Source organism: Psittacula echo (assembly GCF_963264785.1).
Source record: "Psittacula echo genome assembly, chromosome: 9".
NCBI lineage: Eukaryota > Metazoa > Chordata > Aves > Psittaciformes > Psittacidae > Psittacula > Psittacula echo.
This window is the reverse complement of record NC_137745.1, coordinates 10560110-10583248: the sequence shown is the minus strand read 5'-3', so window position 1 is coordinate 10583248 and position 23139 is coordinate 10560110. Positions and strand designations below refer to the sequence as shown.

At 40.0% G+C, this 23139-nt stretch overlaps 1 protein-coding gene across 2 annotated transcripts in view; it reads left to right on the top strand.

Annotated features, from left to right (window-relative positions):
* The window catches only part of PDZRN3 (PDZ domain containing ring finger 3), a gene marked incomplete at both ends in the record, with an annotated part of 143998 nt that overhangs the window by 96901 nt on the left and 23958 nt on the right, over positions 1-23139 (top strand). Inside the window, one exon of one of the 2 annotated variants that reach the window (XM_080625341.1) lies at positions 14555-14623. The exons of the other annotated variant lie outside the window; for it this stretch is intronic. Within the exon in view, the coding sequence (XP_080481467.1) occupies positions 14555-14623 (69 nt within the window). Of the gene's footprint in view, positions 1-14554; positions 14624-23139 lie in introns of those variants that run through there. 2 annotated transcript variants of the gene reach the window in all.

The following is a 23139-nucleotide window of genomic DNA, read 5'->3' as shown; positions in this document are numbered from 1 at the left end:
TTCTGCCTGCTGAATCACAACATTGAATTGAAAGAGCACTAACATAAATCCCTAGTTTTAGGTAGATCTCTGCTTAAGAGAAAGGAAAAAGCACCAGACTTACTGTTCCATGAACTGTGAAGTCAGTGACTCTGGGGCACCATTTTTCCCAAATTTGTTAGAGAAAGTTCCCAATGGAATTTATACAGAAGGTATGAAGAGGAAAATTAGGGTGGATGCCGCTTAATAGGACCTCTTTAAATGAAAACCAAAACCAAGCAAACACTTCCACCTCTCAGTCTAAAATGTACTGTGGAAGTGATCCATCCTGTATGTATTCCACCTTTTTGGTTTAAAAAACTACTCTGTTATTTTAAAATTGGATGAGCTCAGGACACTACAGTTTAGTACTGCTTTTTTGTTGTTACAGCTCTGTCTTTTTAAGTGTGTGAGCGGTAGAGGGATAGGAAATCACTTAGAAGCACAGACCCAGGAAAACAGCTGTAAGAAGCTTGTATGTTCACCGATCTAAGGATGAACAGAGACCTAAATATGAAATTAGCCCTGACTGAGAAACTCCACAGGAAAAGATTTCTGAGCTTTATCTGTACAGAAATGAATTATCTATGACACTAATGTTCCATACCAGGGCTTTGCACTGTGCTCCAACTTAGTGATTGTTTCTACTTCATAAATTCCTTTAACTGATCTGAACACCACTTCTAAGAGAGCCTCAGCTGCACAAAACATCCACGAGTAGGTGTGAGAAAGAAAGGGTCTGGCTGCAGTGTTGCCTGTGTGTTATTTATTCAGCAGGGAAAGTTAATCTAAGAAGGGTATTTACCTTTGTTACTTGGTAAATAACAATTATTGGACAAATATAGTAAATGTCAAGATCGCCTTTCTTTTTCTTTCCTGTCTAAGAAACACGCTTACTCTGTGGTTAGCTTCAGTTAAAAAGTGTTTTTCATGAAGTAGTGTAGTGCAGCGAACATTTGAATGTTATCAGAGCTTATGACACTGACTTAATTTAATGGTAAAGATAACTTTTCAGTGTTGCTTGCTGAAGTACCCTTATTACCATCCAGCTCCAGCTTTCATGTTTCTTTACAATGAGAATAATAAGGATTCATAAAATGGACAATATTTATATGAAAACAGCTACAAGTGACAATAGACTTTTTTAATCAGCTGCAGCGGTGGCCAGTGAACACTCTGTGCTGGGGTGTTGTTGCTGGGAGTGCACGCTGCTGCAGGAAAAGAAAACAACTTCAGAAGAGGAAAGATTAAATACAGTCAATCCATCACTGTACGATAAGTAGTGGGCTTTCAGAGTTTTAATGGACTAAGTAGTGTAATGTGTTTGGTTTGGTATCCGCAGATTCTAATCAAGCATTTTTAAATTTTTAAACAGGAAATGGCCTTTTCTCCAAAGGATATATACAGTTGCAGTGCATAAATCAGATCCTGAGCCCCAGGATCCTGATCTCGTGGTCTCTACCATGCAATTAACTTGAACTCTTTTTCTGAAGAAACTCCCGGTCATTCTCATAGTGTAACATGGTTTGATGAGTTTTTGCTGTTGTTCTTCCAGCATTTTGTTCCATTCAAGCTCTCTCAGTATTGCTCCTCTAAACCATTTTCAGGCTGTGGATTAGCCACATACCCCAATCCTGGGGTGAGCTGTAGGTGATGGGGTGCTACCTGAGTAGCCCAGCGACGGCACAGCCATTCACCACGCAGACCTCCTCCCTGGCAGACACAGCACCACATCTCAGCCAGCAAACAGCAATGTACAGCCTCATCTTATCTCACTCTTAACTTCTAACCCTTTCCCAAAGTATAGTCAGGTTTGGCTTAAGCCCAGCTTGCACGGTTCTGTGCCCTACCACCCTGTGCGGGCATCCCCAGCCATGGCTGCTGGCAAGGGAAAGGCTCACATTACAGTGCTGAGCACAGTATGGGGTTTATTTAACACTGTACAAATGTCAGATTTTAGACAGGATAGCATGTAGCTATGACAGCTGTCTTTTAAATTATGCAGAAGAACAAGCCGAGGACAAATACAATTGAGCAGTGGCTTGTTAAAGGAATCTACCAAACACAATAATGTTTGTTCCTTCAGAAAACCCTTACTATCATTTTGCAATAAAATCAGGTGAAATTGCAGGTGTGTGTATTTTCTGACATGCTCTCTAGATAACCATGATATAAATACATATTGCCAACAGAAAATATGCACATGCACTCATACACATAGATCTCTCTTCTAAGATTACTGATAACTTACCCTGTGTCAAAATGAGATGGAAAATTTACAAAACATGTATAGTTAATATACCCCCTCACGGACTATTGAAAAACCTAATTCATAAATTATGCATTAACTTACAACTATCGTGTGTGCATCAACAGGATATTGTTATGACGAGAAGACAGCTGTCTTTTCAACATGTAGGGGACACATTAAAATACTATTGAATGACAGGCAGAACCGGGAGCCTTTCAGCAGAGCGTAATCAGAGACTTTTCTGGAAGCTAAAAAGAGGAGTGCTGGGAATCCCATTCTTTCCACAGAATCAAATGCATGTGAATGCAATCTGTGTACAGATCCCCCAGTTTACAAGCAGATGATCCCCACACACTATTGGCCCTGCTACCTCCTGCACAAGAAGTATTTTCAGGAAAGCTTGAATTTAGGAAAGTCTTATTATCCAAAGTTGGTTTTTACCCTTTTCTAATTCAAAGCAAAATTAATGTTACAGTAAGGAAGAAAATACAAGTGCAGAGATAGCAAATGTTTGAAATGCTTTCAAGTAAACACTGAAACTAAATGGATAATGTTTGAAACATAAATGTTCCTATGCAAGCTATGGGGAAGGTTTTCTGAAGCATGCATTAATTAAGGAACACATACTAGATACAGGGAAGTGTTTATGAATGTACCTGTATGCGATCTTATATGGAAAAATACTGGAAGAGACTAAAAAAGGTGAAGTTGGCTTCCTCTCCTTTAAAGCAGATTTCAAGTAGAGGGTGTTTAACACTCTCAGATGAAGAATCACTATAAAACTGCACATGAACAAGATACTATTCTACTAAACTGCTTGACAGAAATGCAAAATAAGCCAACAAACTACCAGAGAAAAACAGTCTAGCTCTGAATACAGCGTTGCTGTGACTCCAGACTCTTGTTTCCTAATGATTTACCAACATGCATAGATAGTTTCATTCAGGCAACTTTCACAATAAAGACTATAAACTGATTGAATAGACCTAATATAAAGGCCAGCAGGGAAACAGATAGACACTAATATGCCAAACAAATCTTAGTGTCAGCTAAGTGCCTGATGTTAACCTGGCTGATACACACTTTACTGAGTATTTCATTTCTCTTTCTTTTACTATTGAGCCAGCCTTTCATCCATAGCAGAGCTTAAACAACAGAATAAAATCTGTGATGTTAAATATTTGGGTTGATATCTTTGCTTGGAGATTAGGTTTTTTTCTGGGTGAGAAAGCACTGAGAGACTGCTCAGACAAATACCAGATCTCCATAGGCACAGCCTATCCGTTTTTATGCACATCTTAGGTGCAGGCTTAGTGTATTCATGATCTGGGAAGACTGCCCTCAAGGAAGTGACATGAGCTCCACACCACTTCTGAGGTCCCAGGGGCCTGTGCAGGACCTTGCTATGCTGACACTGCTCCAGGGCATGGCCTGTGGCTGATAGAGAAGCCCCAGGAGCCGTTAGTTAAGTTACCAAAAACTGACCTGCTCTGACTTAAGCTTGAGAGGACTTAGTGTCGAGAATTCAAAGTCAGCCTGTTATGGTGCTGGTGGCTGGTGAGGGATGCAGGAGAGCTGCAGATGCTCACAGCATCAGGAGGAGCCAGGCTCCTCTGCTCAGTAAGCACTCGCTCCTTGCCCTGCCTGCTCCCGTGGGACAAGGATCTAGAGGGCTGTGAAAGGTGGTTGATGCAAAGCTTTATGTCCTCTAGATGCTGTGTGAAAGTGTGAAAAAGTTAGATCAAAGGAAACTGGTAAAGGGCACAGCAGAGAACAGGAGCAGGGTGGTAACCCAAGGTATTTTCCTTTAGTAGGTCAATTAAATCAAAGATATCAATTAATGAGATTCAAACTATTTAATTATTTTTTCATTTAGAGGTATAGCACCTGATTTACGGCTCAGCTACTCCTTTACTGGTAGTACTGCTATAAAGTGCTGCATAATATATTGCTTTCTATGTGTCATGCACAGATAGAAATGGCAAGTGTAAAATGGGATTAACTGCCCTCCAAATAGTTAAAATTACTATTAACTTCCCCCTCATAGTTCAGAGCGTGATGAATTCCCTCCTCATCCCCATCTCCCACTGCACACAGGCACATCCCTGCCCACGGCAGACCTGTACCAGGCCCCAAAATTGTATGTGTAATGAAGAGCAGAGAGGATTTTACTTTTTAAAGCATTGTCCTGCCATGAAGAATTAAACAGAAAATTAATGGAGAAACCAAATGTCAGCTGCTCCCTTAGACTTCAAGGTTCAGGAAACTGGGAGTTGGGAAAAGACTGGCAGCCTGAAATGTAAGAGAATAATTGTATTATAAGAAGATTATGGATGATTATTTTTCTTGCAGGCCCCAGATTTCTGCTAAACCAATCCTGAACTGCATCCTACAAGGCAAAATGGATTCACCCATTCCTCTAAACGATGGGTGTATTAACTGTGGATTCATTTGGTGTGTGCAAAATTAAGAATGGGCTCATATTACAAAGCGTTACATGCGTCTGCCATTTGACAACATGGAGCTGAACGTGATTAACAATGTGGCAGCTCATAGCAAGAAGAAAAATAATTGTTTTTTTCAATATACAACCCCCATAATAATCCAGAAATCAATATGCATCCTCAGAGAATATCCCCCAGCAGAGGTTTGGAGGAAGCAGGGTGGCCTGCCTTCATTTCCTTATGAATGTGAAGCTGTTGCAGCCCTGGCTAGCCTGGCTTCTTCTTTTTTAATGTTTAACTATAACCACTGGGACTGGAATCATTGCTTCTAGAGGCCTAGTATGAATATTAATAAGACACTGGGCCATGGAGTTCCTTGCTGATTTTGACAGTTTAAAGGATCAGTTAGTTAATTAGAAGATGACATGGCACATCGCATCCCTTGGCTCCATCCTGCCTTCTGTCTCCTCTTTTCATTTTTGTTTTTGACATGTTAGATTACATCATTACTTGTAGTTTCACTTGTTAGCCACACCATGAAATGAGAATATTTTAAGCTGTAATTATTGTAATTTCTCTCCTTCTCTAAGAACCTGAAACTCAAAGAAAGCACACAGAAACCTGAATTTCAAAGACTTAGGAATACACGCTTGGTAGTTTATAACCTTCTAACTGCAGCAGATAAACAGAAAAAGATCATAAGTAGCATGGGAAATTGTGTTGATTGTCATATTGGCAACCAATCTCGTATTTTAAGTAGGTACCCCCATTTTCTGTGCTTTATTTGTGAGTTACTTAATGCTTTCATAGGTGTATTTCTCAGAAATCTAGAGTCTCTTCCCTCCAGCCATGAACCAATTGTGCCTCTAGACATGTACATGCAATCCAATACATTCATTACATGGTGCTAGCTTAAAAAAAGCATGAGTTTTGTATCATCATCATGGTCAGAGCAGACAAAAATGATCTGAGCAGAAAGCAGGGAGAAAACAGCCCTCTTATTTGGGGGAGCAACAAATGATAAGAAAAGTGGAGAGGTGATAAGAAATTTCACTGAAACATTAACTTATTTCTCAACTACACCTGATACCCCAACTAGACAAGCCACAACCCACCATAACAATAACCACAACATAGAAAACTAACCTTCAAAGCTACAATCATACTGTAAATCATTAAAACTTTCAAACTTCCCAGCCCAGTGTCATACTGCAGATAACCAGCAGGACAGAAATTCCAGACACGCAGTAAGACTTTGGAAGAACCACAACCACTTATTTTGTGCAGTACGAGATAATCTCATTAACTAATATTTGTCTTCTAACTCACATTCTGCCTGTAAAATTCTCATTAAGGACAGTGGTCTATTTCTGCAGAGAAATGCAGAGAAACACACGTGTGTCTTACTTTCTCAGTAAGACGAGTGTGCAGGAAAAGTGGAGCGCAGTTTGTGCATCATGGAAAGCCTGCAGCTCGGGGACTTCATTGGAAATGACAAGATTAGTGGGAGAATGTGTCTTCCGATAGGAATGAGCATTCCTGGGTTATTATTGGTATTCATCACTGTGTCTGATTGCCTGTGTACTTTCCCATTTCTTGTATCAAATGTTTGTATTTGTGTCCTTGTTTCAATACTGTGTAATCAATAGTGATTATTGGAATATGTATTTTGAGGGAAGAAATTGCAGAGGAAGTATATCTACATAATAACTCTATGCAGTTAGCCAATACAATAACCCATGGAAGTAATTTATCTTTTTCATTAAGGTAAACATGTAACCTCCCATTGATTCACAGGACTTCACAGAAATACAGTGCTAATAACAGGAGGAAATCACTTCCATTGCCATTGAAGATAAAGCTCAGTCATGTTACCTATAAAAGGAACAAAGTTGGGAACTGTGTGCCCTCCAACAGCAGACTTTACCATTGAACTAGAATTCCTCATTCAAGATGAACCAAGTTAGGCATAAACAGTGTCCTCTTTGTATCAGAGATCAGATTAATGCTTTAGAGTGTCTTCTATCAAATCAGTGTTACTGGAATAGTATTGATTTCATAAAGAAACAAGAAATGAACCAGCTTCGCTGCAATTTCCTATGCTGGTGAGATTATATTGTAAGGAGGATAAATGGGAACCAAATATGATGCTATATTGTTGATGTATTTCATATGCTAAACACTAGAGCACTCAATAGGACCTCAGCCATCCTCTGTATTCTTCCACAGTTTCAAGATTAAGTCATAGTTGGTGCTGTGAATGCACAGGTGAAGTTCGCAGAACAGGCACAGCCTGCCTCTGGGATTGCAAACTGCCTCTTATTGCTCCTTCCTGTTACCCCATACATCTAATCTCTTTTGACTGTACTTTTGCTGAAGCAGAGACGACTGCTGCTTCACACATCCAGCAGAGTCCTGTGGTCACTGCTGGCCTCTCTGTGTGCCTACAGTGGAATTAATCACACTGACCAGTGCTGGAGCTAATGCCAGTCTCCCTCAGCACAAATGCATCTTTCCTAGCTCAAACACAGAAATGAACACTTACATTTCCTTTGTTCCTAAAAGTCTTAAATCCAGTTTCATTCAAGGTCTGCTCAACCTCTGGGTCTTTTCTGCATAGGAGCTCTACCAGTGAATTTGCAGTCAGATTCCTTATTGTCCACTTGAACCTAGAAATGAACACAAAGGCAAACATATAAGCAATTCTTTCTATTTTGACTGCCGTTTACCATTAATAGTTAATATTCCCAAATATGCTTTTCATTAGATGCTTAGTATAAAACCTGATGAACCATAGATGGGATTCCTGTTTTGCTCTGTTCCAAATTAAGTGTGGAGCAGTAAAAACTGAGAAATGAAAGTTAGTATCTTTTCAAATAGAAATGGCTTCAAATTCGTAATATGAATACAGTAGTTAAAATACAGAAGTAAGTGGAGGCTGTGATCCGTAGCAGATCTTGGCAGTTTCTGGCCATATATTATTAAGCATTATTCAGCTGACCCTAATGAGGGTTCATCTGGAGACATTAAGGTCAAACAGTAGAAGCATTTGGACACAGTCAAATGGATTTTACACTTTTGTATCTTTCTGACATTACTGTTTTGCTTCAGCAAACTGCCTAATATCAGATATATCCTACTGGGTACCTTTCTAAATCACTTCAATTTTCTTTGTCCCTGGGCTACAGTTATATGATCAGGATTCAAAGCTAACACAGACTATGATATACTATTTTACTTGATCGTTTGTATTAGAATGAACTTTATTAGCTTTTGGGCATGTCTCTATCAGTTTTAAAGATTAAGCATTATGTCAATAGTTTTTATGCAGCATTCAAGTACACTGAATCATTTTGTTGCTCTGAGATTATTAAAAGTGTATTAGCACTTTTAAAATGAACCATCACAGCAGTCTATGCTTACCAATGCTATCCCTCCAAAGTGACATCTCATAGCAAAAAGCAAAGTCAAAACAGATACGTGCTGTGTAAGTAATTATAGATTTGAGAGCACATGAACCTTATGAACACAAGTGTATGACTAACATTTGACTCCACACTCCTATGCTTTCATTATCCACTTTCTTCCTTTAAATATTCTTAGTTCTCTGTTTCCTATTCTTGTAACTACTAACAATAATCACAGCTCTTTTACCATGTAAAAAACTGACAATTTGTCCAAGCTTAAATTTGTCATTCTTCTTAAACAGAAACTATCTAGTTAAATAACCCATAACAAATTAGAGAGATGAGCTTGGCTGTTCCAGTAACAAACCCAGGAAATCAAAGTTGCTTTTTTGTGAGGAAGCTGAGGTTTCACCTAACATGGAAGAAGCTTTTAGAGCACAAATCCAGCCTATAATCAGATTTTCTTATTTCCATGCGAGTCTTCTGTACTTTTGTTTTTGTGGTTCGTAGCAGCTTGACTACATTGTGTCATGAATGGGAGAATGGACAAGGATAGTGCATCAGGGATTTGAGCTAAAGAACAGCTATTTAAGGTGTGATCTGCCTCCAGGTCCCTCACTTGCGCATTGCTAGGCTTGAAGTATCGTAGCTAGCAGATGGTGATTTTGGAGTTGGTTTATGATTAGGTGAAAGAGCACTCCCTTTTGATTAGTTCATCCTCTGTCCTCAGTAGCTAAAACCCTGTTTCACCCACTTCCATCACAGCGTCATCACCATAAATCCAGCGTGCACATTCTGTGGTTCAGAGATCGCCTTTTGTCTTAATCTTTGACCAAGGCCTCTTGGCACTGCTGTAACAGATATCCAAAGAGGCATCCCGCAGTAGAAGGAGTTTCATAGCCCATAGGTCAGCTCTTAGTATCCTAATTCTCCCCATCGTAAGGTCTCAGTGGCATATTAAACAGTTATTTACCCTATGTTGACCTCATCATTTCTGCTTCATGAAAGACTGAATTAACACAGTAGTGTTCTCGTATCTACTGAGTTTGCATTGCTTACAGTGATGCTGCTCTAATGTTCCTATAATGTTACTGTCTTTCTCAAGTGGCACAAATTAAAGAGGTATCAGACTCCTTAAAGAGCTTACAGGACAGAACAGTTCCTTCAGCGGTTTAACAAGAAGTATCATTTCATTTAAGTTACTTCTGAGAATTGGAACCCTTTCAGAGATGCTAAGTGGAGCAAATAAGGATCTCAAGACTTCAACATTAACTGATGGGAATAAAGCCAAAGTTTTACATTTGCTTTCACATCCTCTCTTGTGGTATGTTTTAGTTTAAATATTTTGGCTCCAGACTTGAGGCTTCCAATGCACAGGCAGATTGCTATGCCCACATGCAAAAAATAATACAGAATTGAGATCTTTTTGCTGTTATGTTTAGTGTATGTATTTAATTGTGTGCCTGCACAATGCCGTAGGAAACCCTGGTTTGCTTTCACGTATTCAACAAAGGACTGTTCAGAAGGGTATTTTTAAAGGAGATCCACACTAGTTAAATGTATTATTAAGAATCCAGCACTTCAGAGCTGTCAGTGGATTGTAGTACTGAAAATCTGCATACACACAGGGCAACAGAACTCCAATCTAACCACATTCTCAACAGAGGCACTCAAGCTTTAATAGAGGTAACCCAATAGCTATAATTGAGAAGCACCCTAACACAGTGAAAAATTCCAGATACTTACTTTAAAGCCCAGTTGTGTAGCACAAACAGTTTTCTTTTGCACCACTCTATGTACTCATCATCTGTAGTTTCCTGACTTCTGTTTATACAGCACACCAATGTTAGAATTATTTATAGTCACAGCTGTTCTCTTCTCTAGCTTTTGTTTCTCACATGTCTTAAATATTTGTAAAAACAAGAAAAGTAATTAAAGTATTGATACATTAAGCAAACATTTCCCTAATAGCGTGGCTTAAATAGGAATCGTTTGTTTAAACAGAACTTGCTAAGTATATGTACAAAAACATAACATTAAATGGTTACTGCATACTGGGAAAGCCAACTTGCTTTTAAAGAAACAAAATAAACAATGCCAGACCATTACTAATATTGCACTCAGCCACTCAAACATTAGGAACTCCCAGAACCGAGTGCAAGGGTTTGGTGTCTGCCCAGATCTGTGAAGTAGCTATGTGCCATCTGCTCCTCACACAAAGGACATGAGTTTATTCTTGCTGGTAGGAACTGTTGTCTAAGAGCCAACACTTGGCAGCCAAAGCCCTCCCTTGAAAAGCTGGCAGAGAGCGCTTTTTGGCCTTTGAGTTCCCTAATAATGTTCCCCTCCAGGGTGCAGGTCCCTCCTGAGTGCTTTATTTCCCTCTTTATTCTGATTCACCATCCCGTGCAGACAGGCAGGACGCCTCGAGCGCATTGGTCTCCTGTAGATTCCACTTACCTGCCAACACCTGACAGGCTTAATGGTAACATAAATAAAACATCTAAATAGTGAAATATATACTGGGCTTGTAGCTACAAGCTGAGAGATTGTGAGCTGCAACTAAGACAAATACAAATAGCGAAACCAGCCTATGGTCTGTGGCAGGATTCCCTCATCACCAGCACCCACCGTCTGTCCAGGACATCCAGCTTCCCAGAGACAAGAGCAGCACCCTGCCCTTTATGGTGGCCCACGCAGGCTGGCTGCTTTCCACTCCTCTGTTCCTTGTGCACACAAAACCAAATGTCTGATAGTTGGAGCCAGGTATCTTGGTAAAAGGGTTTATTGCAGACTTGGTCACATGTGATCAGTCAGGGAGCAAGTAATCTAGATAAATGCTAATGAAAGCTTTTGCTGGCACCTTGTATATTCAAAAGCTATTTACTATTGTTCCTAGTCAGCTGGCTGACCAACTTCCCATTCAGTCTGGATTGCTCAGATTCAGCTGGGACCACTATAATATTCACATTACACGTGATATAAGCCATCCACTACACGTACATTTTGCTAAGCTCATTATCTGTGGCACACTGGTGAGACCACACATGACACACTGTTAATGCAGATGACAGATCCTGTAACAAACTGCTTTATGTGGACAAACCAAAAGAAGACTATTTAGCTTCACCACGTACAACATGCATGGACAAGGTTCCTGTAACTCATACATATGTTATAATATCACACAGTTAACATCCATCCTGGACAACTCAGGGGGCTCTTTCTGGCTGGCTGGGTCCAGCAGTGAGGAGCACTGAGAAGATCTCTTTGTTCTTGGTATCAGTCCTCAAACCTCACAAAGAACAATTAGAAAATGGAACTGGTCTTGTCAGACCTTCTGGCATCACCCACCAAACTCATTTATCGTGGCAGAAGTCTCATGAGAATTAAACCAGAAACTCATAGCAACTTTGTACTGAGAACATGCAAACCGCAACAGCTTAAAAGCTGACCAAATTTAGCAGATTTCACAGGAACAACACAAACTGTCCCTGTGCCAATCTTCAAATTCTTGTTTCAAATTATGTTGATAGTAAAACTTTCTCAAAGAAAACATATCCAGAATTTCTTAACATGGGCAAACAATGTGGGGTTTTTTCCGTAATCTTACTCTTGGAAATGACTGAAACACTTTGGCTCAATTGTACCATTAAAAGCAAAAATCAGCATTGGACAATGCCCAGAACACAAGTTTAGAGCCCAAATGTTTAAAGTTTGGCAAAGCACTGTACAAACTAGTCTATATTAACCTGAGGCAATACTACCATTTCTGTCTATGAGATGAACAGAGAAATACAAGTTAGATTTCCATAATGGAAAACATCTCCGTTGAGATAAGCCTTGGCCTGACTGTCAGGCTAGCTTATTTACCACAGCAACAGTGCAATGAAGCCAACTGCATCAATAAGTCACAGTTTGGTGCTGAGCAACGTGCTTAGGCTTTGTTAGCTGAAGAATCTGAAACATCACATGGATGGGATCCCTCCATTCCTACATCAAAACAACGGTCCTGTGCTTATTCTCCTGATTTACAAATTATTCTTCTGAATCAGATGAAGTGTTGCGTCATGTAGTCTATCATGTTACTATAGGAAAATAACCAATAGGTGCATTTCCGTTGAAACTGGAAATGAAATATCCTGCATGTTTCTGTTCTATTTCTAATCACATCCAGCTGTGTGTTATTGCTAAAGAAAATCCTGACTGAACTCAGGCACCTGAACTGAACAATAACGCTTCAATAGCACAAATAGCATTTAAGAAGAAACTGAATTGCATGAAAAGACTCCAAATCATAGACAACAGTTTTGACAGTTTAATCTGAAGTTGCTTAATTAAATTACAGAATCAGAAACCAGCTAATCAAAGCTATAGATTTTCCTATAATTTCACTAGAGTCTTCTTTTTTTTCTTAACTCAGTTCTCATCATCATCTTTTCTGCTCTTGGGGCACACCAGTTCCCTCATGGAAGAACTTTCCAGTTGTTCACGATCCACAGCCACTGGCTTTCAGCCACCTTTGGAGAAGCCCGTGGTATGTCGTTGCTATATCTGAGATAAGCTTTGCCAAGAAACGTTGGACCTTCCAACCTGGTATTCTGCGATTCTAACCAGGATAGCTTGAATCATTCTTCAGCTTACAGGGCCAAGAGTAAGGTCCAGGCTACCTCTGTCTTGCTCTAACTTAGCAAGTTCTACCATCATTGCAGCAGTGATCTCGCCAGGGAAATATCCCAGTCACACACAGGGATAGAGTCCCTACCTGCTTTCAGATGTTTGGCAGGGATTTGAAGAGGTCTCTTTTCTTTCTTTTCCTGTAGGTAAGTAGACTTTTCTACCAAAACACAGGCTCAGAGTTAAGAGACCTCTTCTTGTCACGGTCTCTGTTTACTGAGGTTTAGTACTAACACGTACGGCCAGCATGAACCGCGTTTCAGGAGCTGATCATTTTAATGCAAACTGTGAGTCAGTACAAGCATAGCAATAGCTGGGTATCCTACAAAATACCTACAGGAAGATACCTATGTACAGAGTTTGGACATAAAAGCTGGAGATAATCCTTGCACAACATTTCTATTGCCATCCACGGAAACTCACTAAGCAAATAGGTAGAAACCAGTTAGATAAGCACAGCACAAGATCCAGGGCCTCTGCCATGCAACGCCTGCATTAGAACTGTACCTTTGGTCTCATTCCTAGCTGTTCTATCGTCTGCTCTTCTTTGCAGCAGAACAAATTGAAATAAGGATTGTAAAAATGCATGCCTTCTGAATGCTTGAACTACTGGAGAACACATGGTCAATCCAAACTTATAACACAAGGCAGTGTTTCCTACAGACTGGAAAATATCCATAAAGATTATGACTTATGAGTACTTTTCTATTTCACTGGGCAGTTCATTGATGTTTTATCCTTTGCATCTATGGCACAGGTTCAGTGTGGATCTAGGCACTCACATACTGCATAAATGCCATACTTATTTTATTGCATATCTTTCTATAATCTGGTAAAGTTCATATTTTTAATGTAACAAATTATATGTGAAGCTATTAGTTGCACTCTTCAAATACAATGAGAGTCAGTAGGATAGATGCCCATTTTTCACTTGTATAAATATTAAACTAAGACAATTATAAATATTAATCCAAGGCACTCCTTTTTCCCTGAATTCATATACATTCATATAGATCTCTTGCTTTGTAGCAGGTCCTAAGGCTGCGTGTGGGCTTTCAGAGACAGAGATGCCCTTTCTCTGCTTGCTAAATGCCTTGTTCAGTCATCTCCTGCTGTAAAACTGAGGCTCTCAGATGGCACCACAGTAGGAGAGGAAAATAAATGCTACTAAGCATATTCAACTTTGCCACAGCCACCACTGAGTTTTGTACCATTACATTCATTTCATTGTGACTTACATTTAAACTGTACTCGCAGCCTGCTTAAATATGTTAAGAATTATCCTGAGGGACCATAGTAAAACGTAGTCATGTTTATTTGTAATTGCTACAAAATGGTTTACAAAATTGTTAGTGTCTTTTATTATGGCAGCTACTGAAGCACTTGCCTGTTAATTAGAGAAATTTCAGCTGTCATAGCTGGCAATTATAGCTTCTGTATCACTGTCTGTTATGAATAGTCAATGAGAGCTGATTAATATGCATGAGTAGCAGTATATAGTGCGCGCACTGGAGCACAGTGCGGCAGCCGGCGGAGCGGCAGAGGGAGTGCTGTGTGCTGCCAGGGAAGGACGGAGGGAGAGCACGGAAGGAGAGAGCACAGGCGCCCTGCAGCAGCCCGTGTGAGACCACCGGGAAGCGCTGCGGTCCGGCCCGCTCACCTGGGGTCTCAGGGATACCTGCATGCATGCTTGCTAACAGAGATTGCTGTGGCTGCTCTGGTGAATAAGGAAGATTATTTCTGCCACTTACTTAAACATGGGATGCAGCCTGTGCACTCTGCAGAAGCAAGAGGAACAGTACAAGTTACTGTATGAAGTTTGTCAGGTAAAGAATTAGATTTCATTTCTAGAAACAAATATATTCTCTTTTGGGCTTGTGACCACTGTTAATGACAGGGAAAACAGAATACCAAAAAGTGCTCACACAAGTGGCAATGAAAGGGGGATTGCCTTATTGATAAGTGTATGAGAATGATTATGTTTTTATGATGTACCTTCCCATTCCCACTTGCAGAATATGGAATATTTAAATGTATGCTATTATACATCAGACATTTTACAAAACTTTCCATCACAAAACAGGACTCTCTTGTTAATTTCTCCAGTGTGCATTAGGGAAAATTTCTTAACAAGGATCATGGCTTGGTCACACAGTCTTTGAACAAGTTAGGGAAGATGTGCAAGGAATGGATTGTATCTGTTTATGAGTACATACAGACACTTCTTTCTGTGCAAGGCACTCATTCAGTGCTCAGTCTGGTCTTTAAGTGCCTATTCTTGTCAATGTAAGTTTATGTCTAGTTGTTGTAGTTTTTGCACCTTGTAGACATGCCAGCTAAAAAAAAGTTAGATTTGACAGCAAAGTAAAACAGTTCTACAGATCTTTATATATCAACTTACTCTTATTGAGCATCTGATAAGTGTTCTAAAAATGTGATAACACATTATCCTCTATTACAAAAATGTTGTTTCCTGTTTCTGCTTTTCCTTCTGTCTGTTTCTGAAATTTCTCACTCTGTCACATCGGAAGTACAATTTGGACCAACCAGTGTGATAGACTCATGCACAGCAATGGCCAGCTGTTTAGGATCACACTCCTACAGCTCTCTCTTGAAATAATCATAGATAGCTTACGTTAACCTCTGAAAACGTGAAGTGGGTTCTCTGTATGAACACTCCAGATGATACACAGAAGCTGCCCAGCTCCTTCCAGCTGTACCACCTTGCCAATCCTGAGGTGGTTTAGAGTAAGTGACAATGACGGGCAATCACAGGGGTGTCGAACTGGTTGGCATTTCCCTGCGCTGCTGTGTTCAGCGCTCACCGGCAGAGGGGATTGCTCAGCGGAGTGAAAGAAATCCTGTGTCCTCTCTGTGTCACCCCCTGCATCTCATCCCAGATACTGATGTCACTGACAACAAAGTGAATAAAATATGTGGTTTGTATGTTATGCTGGTAGGGAAGTGATTAAATTTTAAAGGCATAGTTCTGATCTAATCCTTGCTCACTCACCCGAAGGACACTCACACTTTGTGGAAGAAAAAAAACTTATGAGAGCAAATAGGAAGACATGTCTACTGTCATTTCTATTTATAATGACTCACTTCCACTTGCTAAGCTGCTGTGCATGTGATGGTGGGAAGAATTTCGGAGATAGGTAATCAGGTTTCTCAGACTTTATTCAGTACTGACAGCTAGTTTCGGATGCTGTCTACAGCAGCAGACCTGGTGCCTGGTATCGCTTGTGTGAATGCTCTGTTCAGATCAGGCAGTGGCTGTTGTAGTAGTTACTTACATCACAAGGTCACCAAGTTTTCATTCAGTCTGGGTTTAAGGCTTGTGAATCACATTCAGAAGAGCAACAACTAGAACAAACTCAGACAGCAACAACTTATGAATGTTTTGATTGTTTAGGAAGCTTGCACAATTGTTATTGAGAAATGAAGGTGGCGGAGAACCTTTGCAAGTTACTGACATCTCTCAACAGATGCAGGACAACATTCTTTAAATACACGTCCTTAAAACTCAGTCACAGGAACAGTCTCACTGATATCTGAGCTGACTGAACTATCCGGGGCTGGCTGCAGGTGCAGATCCCCTGACACTAGGCTGGATTTAAAAATGAACCTGCAAAGTGCTGCAGCCTTGTTTCAACAATGTGTGGAGCACAGGGCACAGCACTTGTGATTAACTTTAAGCATGGAAGTCCTTTGGGAAACATGGTTGGAATACCTCCAGCTTCCACAGAAGTGAGAGGTGCATGTAATCCTGTAAAGCTGGGATTTCTAACATAGTAGAACCTGAATTATTTAAGACTATAATCCCCGATTATTCCAGAATATAAATTATTGCATAAAATTATTTTAGCAGGGTGCTATTTTGATTTCTGTTTCACAAGATAGGAGGGAGGGAATCCGATACCTTATGGACTACATGCAGATAATTAAATGTCACTGGAACTATAAAAATGCATCCTAATGTAACCTACACATAAAAGCCATCACTTAAAATTTAATGGTGAGGGAAATGAAGAATCATTGTCATGTAAAATAGTAGAATATAAAAGACAAAAGTTGCAATCTATGCTAGTGAGAACAAAGACCTCTTACAGTGGTTTTATTTGGTATCATCCATGTAACCCTAATATCAGGTGATAAGATGACATTGCAATTTCTGAGAAAGCTAGAAGAAGCTTTTATTAAAGTCTGAGTTAGACAAAATTTGCATAACTTGGTTTTAGGAAATACCAAGCATTGTTACAAATAAATCTCCTTGGCCTTATTTTGTATAAGTTCATGACTCCGAGATGTGGGAATTCCAAAAACACTTGCAAGAATTAATAATAGGACATAACTGCACTTTCTCTATTAGGTCAAGAGCTTTAGTGTGGCTGGGAAATTAATGCTTCAATAAATTACAATTCCAGAAGGTCCAGTACGTCTGGCTCCGTAAGTCCTCATAACAGAGAGCACAAAGAGGATCAAATATACCAGGGCTCAGGCTTTATCCCTTCCTCATCCATAGATAATTCAAAGAGATCCTCTTCATTAAGGGCTTTGGCACATTGCCTACAATTTCTTTTTGGGCTGCTGTGAGCTTAATGATGCAGAACAATGGTCTTCCCTCTTGTTGAACACATACCTTATTGTACCTTTAATCACATCATAAAAACCAAATTAAGACACCTCGTCATTAAAGTCTATTGTGGCTGTGCATATCAGTGCTTTGTATTAGATACAAAGCGGACTGAGGCAGCTTGAAATCTTGATGCAGAACAATGTCACTGACAATAAGCGTGCTTGTGGCAGCAACATGATGCACATAATATCTTAGATGTATCCTGAGGTTTGCTTCCCAGTTGCATGCAGCATATGAAATGAAGTAATGATATGCTATTAGATTTTGGGGTTCTACTTAGATGGAAAATTTCTTCAGAAGATTTTAAAGGTTATGAAAATAGAGGGGGAAGGGTGAAGAAAGAAAACCAGAAAATTGGGAGGGTGTTTTAGACCAGTTCACTTTTCACAATGTCATCAGCTCCTATACAAACAATAACAGAAATAAGGGCTTTTCCCTTTGAAGGCAAATTCCTGGAGGACCAAAAAGTAATTTTTATTGAAGGAAACTCACAGCAGAATGAATCATCTGAGAGCACTTCTGAGTTTGTAAAATAAAATTTAAAAAGATTCAGATCTCGGCTTAGGAAACTTTCTCAGTACCTGTTTCCTGCTAAGCACATGTTCACACACAGTCTGGGAGGTGTGAAATCATTTCCTAAATGGACACTTGGTATTTTCAAGGATCAGAACATAGAACTTTAAATCACAGATGACCAAAACTGCACAAATATTGCTCAAAATGCTGTTCCCTGGGAGTCAGAATGGTGGGAGTTCATCCAGTTCTCATGGTGGGAATATATCATTAAAAAATACCCATCAAAACTGGCACCTCCAGCTGAGAAATCATGCGATCAGTGAGTATGGAGACTAACTCCTTCCTCCAGGCCATCCTTCCAGAATAAGGATAGAAACGCTGGCAGGAAACAAGCTGACATTGCCATTGCCCTTGCTTCAGACAGGCCGAGGTCAGAAGATTTCTGCCTCCATGGTTGTTGAGCTGGCAACTTCCACAAATACTAAAGTTCATATATAAATAAACAGTTGTAGTGACCTTTTAGTGTTTTATAACTTGAAAGCCCCGTTCACATGCTGTCGGCCTGGTACATCTCTGAGACAAGTACAAATGACTGTGGGTAAAAACAATAGTGGGCAAGCTGGATTTGTCTTTTAAACTAGACTAAGATACGACACAGCCAAGGTTATAAAGCACCAAGGTCAGCATACAAATTGCTGTTCTAATGAGAAGATGGTAGTGATGAGGAACTAACTGACACTATATTTCATTGGCAACTTCCAGCAGCATCACTTCCAAGGAAGACTATTCCTTCAACAGAACTCGCACACAAACCAATTGCACTGTGGTGATCATTGATTCAGGTCCCTTCACCATTAGAATTCCATTCACATGTTTAGATCTGCAAAAATTAGACTGGAATAATCAGTCATTAAGAAAGCCTGATGTAAGGATGTAGTCTAACTAGACTTCAACCTACTGAGCAGTGATGTGATCCTAAATCAGGGCTAAAATGAAGCTTGACAAAATAAATATGCAGCTCAAAAAAAATTCTAATCAAAACTGTAAGATTTGGGAAACAAAAATAATTGCCTCTGTACATACGCTTTTCACACCCTCAAATTTAATTAGGCAGCCAGAGAATTAGTTGGTCTACATATCAGTAGCTTTCCATGTTAAAACTGGACTGGTTGTGCCAATTATAGTAAACTGGTCTGCTTGAAATACACTGTACGGTTTCAGATACTCTGTATGTACAATCTGTGCTGCAGCTGAAATTAAGAGTAGTGTTGAAGTTATATTCTGTCACTTCACTACCATTAAACTTGACCTCAATAACAGTTGTGAACCTATCACACTTACTTCAAAGCAGGCATGTGTTTGCTTAAACAAGATGTTAATTCCAAGGGCTTTGTTCTAGACAAGGTTTTCTACTGCTGAATTAGTTCAGCTGAAGAAAAACTCTGCTTGACAGACTGGAGACTCATAATCTTCAGAAAACTGCCCTTTAATGATTGTGGCGCCTGTCTGTGGCTCAGAAGTCCCCTTTCTTAATTAGACATTTACCAGAAACTGGCAATAGAAATTTTCCTCTTCACTTGATGATGAATAATGCAATGCCTCTGTCAAAAAAGTGTCTTCCAGAGAAATCCTATTGCATGTTAGAGAAATATTTTGGCCACTAAAGGAAAATAAACAAGACGTAATATGAAATAAAATGCCTAATAGTCACCTGTGATATAAATGGATAATCTGACTTGCTGTGCATGTGGAATATTTTATTGATACATAATCTTCCTAAAATCTATGGTGCCTTTCTTCTTTACATTGAGCAGATAAAATGCTTAACCAAAGCATAGATTTATTTGGATTTTTTTTAGGTGATAAATGATTGAAAAGATGAGTTTTGTATTGCTTTACACTTACACATCTGTTTAACGCTATGAAGCAGGTGGCAGGAAGTCACAAGGGAGAAGGCACTAGGGACAATCACGCTGTGCTTTACTGTCACATGTCAGACATGGGCTGGGAAAAAGGAAACATATGGAGTAATGAAAAAGTGCAGATTTAATAAATGTGTTTTGGTGTGTTCATTAATAATGAAACAAAAGGTCAGGTTTCATTTTCACTAGGACGGGACAACTTTTCATTTATACGTACATAGGGATTGTTCCTTTTGGAGACTCAGTGGGCAACTGTAGACAGGTCCAGCCAGCCCTCCCGAGCTGAGTATGAGTTTGGGATTTGACAGAATAAATAACGTAAAATACACATAAACTTTAAACAAGACTACAATATTCAGTACTTTAAACAGTGACTATTGAAGGTAGCCTTCCTATTAACACATTGTATCTCCAGGAAAAAAGGCAGAGGCCACGATATAAAAGAAAAATTATTAAACATCATGGCAGTGATTTCTTACTCATATCAATAATCAGGGGAGTGGAGCACCTCCCGTATGGAGACAGGTGAGAAAGTTGGGGCTGTTCAGCCTGGAGAAGAGAAGGCTGCGTGGAGACCTCAGAGCAGCCTTCCAGTATCTGAAGGGGGCCTACAAGGATGCTGGGGATGGACTCTTCATCAGGGACTGTAGTGACAGGACAAGGGGTAACGGGTTCAAACTTACACAGAGCAAGTTCAGATTGGATATAAGGAAGAAATTCTTTACTGTGAGGGTGGTGAGGCACTGGAATGGGTTGCCCAGAGAGGTTGTGAGTGCTCCGTCCTTGGCGATGTTCAAGGCCAGGTTGGATGAGGCCTTGGGTGGCATGGTTTAGTGTGAGGTGTCCCTGCCCATGGCAGGGGAGTTGGAACTAGATGATCTTAAGGTCCTTTCCAACCCTAACTATTCTATGATTCTGTGATTCTATAATAATTCTGGACATGGACATGTTGTAGGTGATTGGACACATTGTCCACTGGCTTTACACTGAGACACCCCCTTAGCTGCATTCAGTAGCACTCTATTTCTCAAACACTACCATCAGACTCCTTGGGAACCCTTGAGAAATAAGTGTTCTGCTTCACAGAAAGATTAACTGTATGGTCAGACTAAAACCATGTTTGATTTATGCATAATTTTCCTGGATCATGTGCATTTACAGTGAGTAAAGTGTCTGACCTGACAGCATCTGCCCAACTGCCGGCAATTTTAGCCAAAAAAAGGAGAATGAAGGTGGTTTTGTCAATAGCACGCTGAGAATGTTATGCAAGCGGCCAGGCAGCATGGACCGGAAGGGTAAAGTGAGGAGGTGGTGGGACTCCTACCTACACAACACCTTCTGAGGTTAGTTTTCTTCAGCCAAAAACACAGCTCTACTTCAGGAAGTGGATGGCCCAAGATGACAAAGCCTACTCTGCAGATACCAGGTAGCTACTGAAGCAGTAGGCCCTCTTACTAACAAACCCACTTGGATCTGTCATTGCTGCCTGGTTGCCTGATAACAGCACTGGCTGATTTTTCCATCTTTTTTTGGCACCAACTTCAGTAACCCTCTTCAACCCAGATTATCTTCAGAGCTATCCACAATTGCTCTTTCCCTGTCTCAGATCACTGAGACATTTGTGGCAGAAGGGAGGGAGTGGGAGGATGGACTTAAAAGCTACAAACGATGAGCAACAGTGCTGAAATGGGAATGTCATGAATTGGAATGGTCTTGAACACAGTGTCTTGCAGATCAGTGTCCAGATTTCAGTTGTGGTGTGCTCTCATGTGACCTTGGGTAGATCACTAACTTGGATTGTGTTTCATTTTCTCATCTGTACAATACACTTTGTGTATTTTTGCTTGGAGCAGGCTTTCCGGAGGAGACACTTTGCTCTCTGTTTGCATAGACTGATATGCTACTAAAATAATACTAGTATTATTTCAAGGCCTGGTCTATACACCAACTTGAACTACTCTGTTTATAACTGAGGCATGGTGTTAAATAGTTCTAGGCTATCAACTAGTTGAGCTGTAGGTGCTGGAAGAGCATGGCAGGGGAAAACTTCCTCTAAATACATCTTACCCCATTTTCAAAGCACCCTCTGCATGCCACTGTTGGAGAAAGGCCTACAGGGACTTTGGCTTGAGTCAGAGAAATAATTGGTTTCTTATGTTACTCCAATGTAGCTTGAATCCATGTAACATTACACCCTCAAATGAACAGATTAATCTTTTTATGCTATTTACTATCATTGTGTACTCTAGTGAACATGGACATAGAAAAACACAGCTATTTTAGAAGTTCTCCTTCATACCAATACTGTAATTTGCTTACTAGACGAATACACAGACATAGATTTTGCCTCTTGGGAAGAGTACATAGGAGAAGGGCAAGAGCATTTCGATGTAATGTGCCAGCAGCAGCAGCCCAAGGTGCCAGACTGGAGGCACAGTGCTATACATGGGTAAATCTGAAGAATGAGAGAAGGGGGGTAATTGCACTTGCTGATTCTGGTCATTAGTAATTCATGATTAGTTATGGCTGTCATTTGTACCTCACGCACAAATATAATTGATTGGCTCCCTCGGGGTCATGCTGCTGAAATGGCAGAGTCATTAAAAAGGGAGCACCTGTAAACTTCTGGTTTTCACATGGACCAGGGTTATTAAGCCATGAACAGATACACGAAAGATTACTTTTTTAATGCTGAAAGAATACAGAGAAGTACTTCTGCCCTGATAGAAAGCCATTTAACATGATGAATGCATATTGAAGAAAAACGGTTCCAAATAAACTTTGCTTATAAAGAAAGTACAAGGTCTCACAATCCCCAGAATTAGTCTAAATCTATTTTCATTCTCTCTGGTTTTGAGTTGTGATACATAGGGGTGGAGCCTAAGGCTCCAACCAAAAGCAGGCACATCTTAGTATGCTATAAACAGTACTAGCACTGCCCTGTTCATACGTAAATGTGCTAATTACTAGCAGAATAAAAATTCCTTTATTTCAAGCGTCTTTCTCCCAAGATTTTCCATTTGGTAGTTAAAGGTTTAGAGAACAAATGTATTCTGTACTCTTAAGTAAAGAATTTTTCTTTGGTCTTAACTATTTTGTCATGGATGGCTCACAAGGCAGAAGGGAAATGCACACACATGGAAACAGTCTATTACTAAACAGTATAATTCTGGTTTTTGGAAAAGAGAGAGACTGTCCATATGAGGGAAATAAAAGAGGGATTAGATGGAGCTGCAAGAAGAATTAACCTGTATTTTGAACCTGC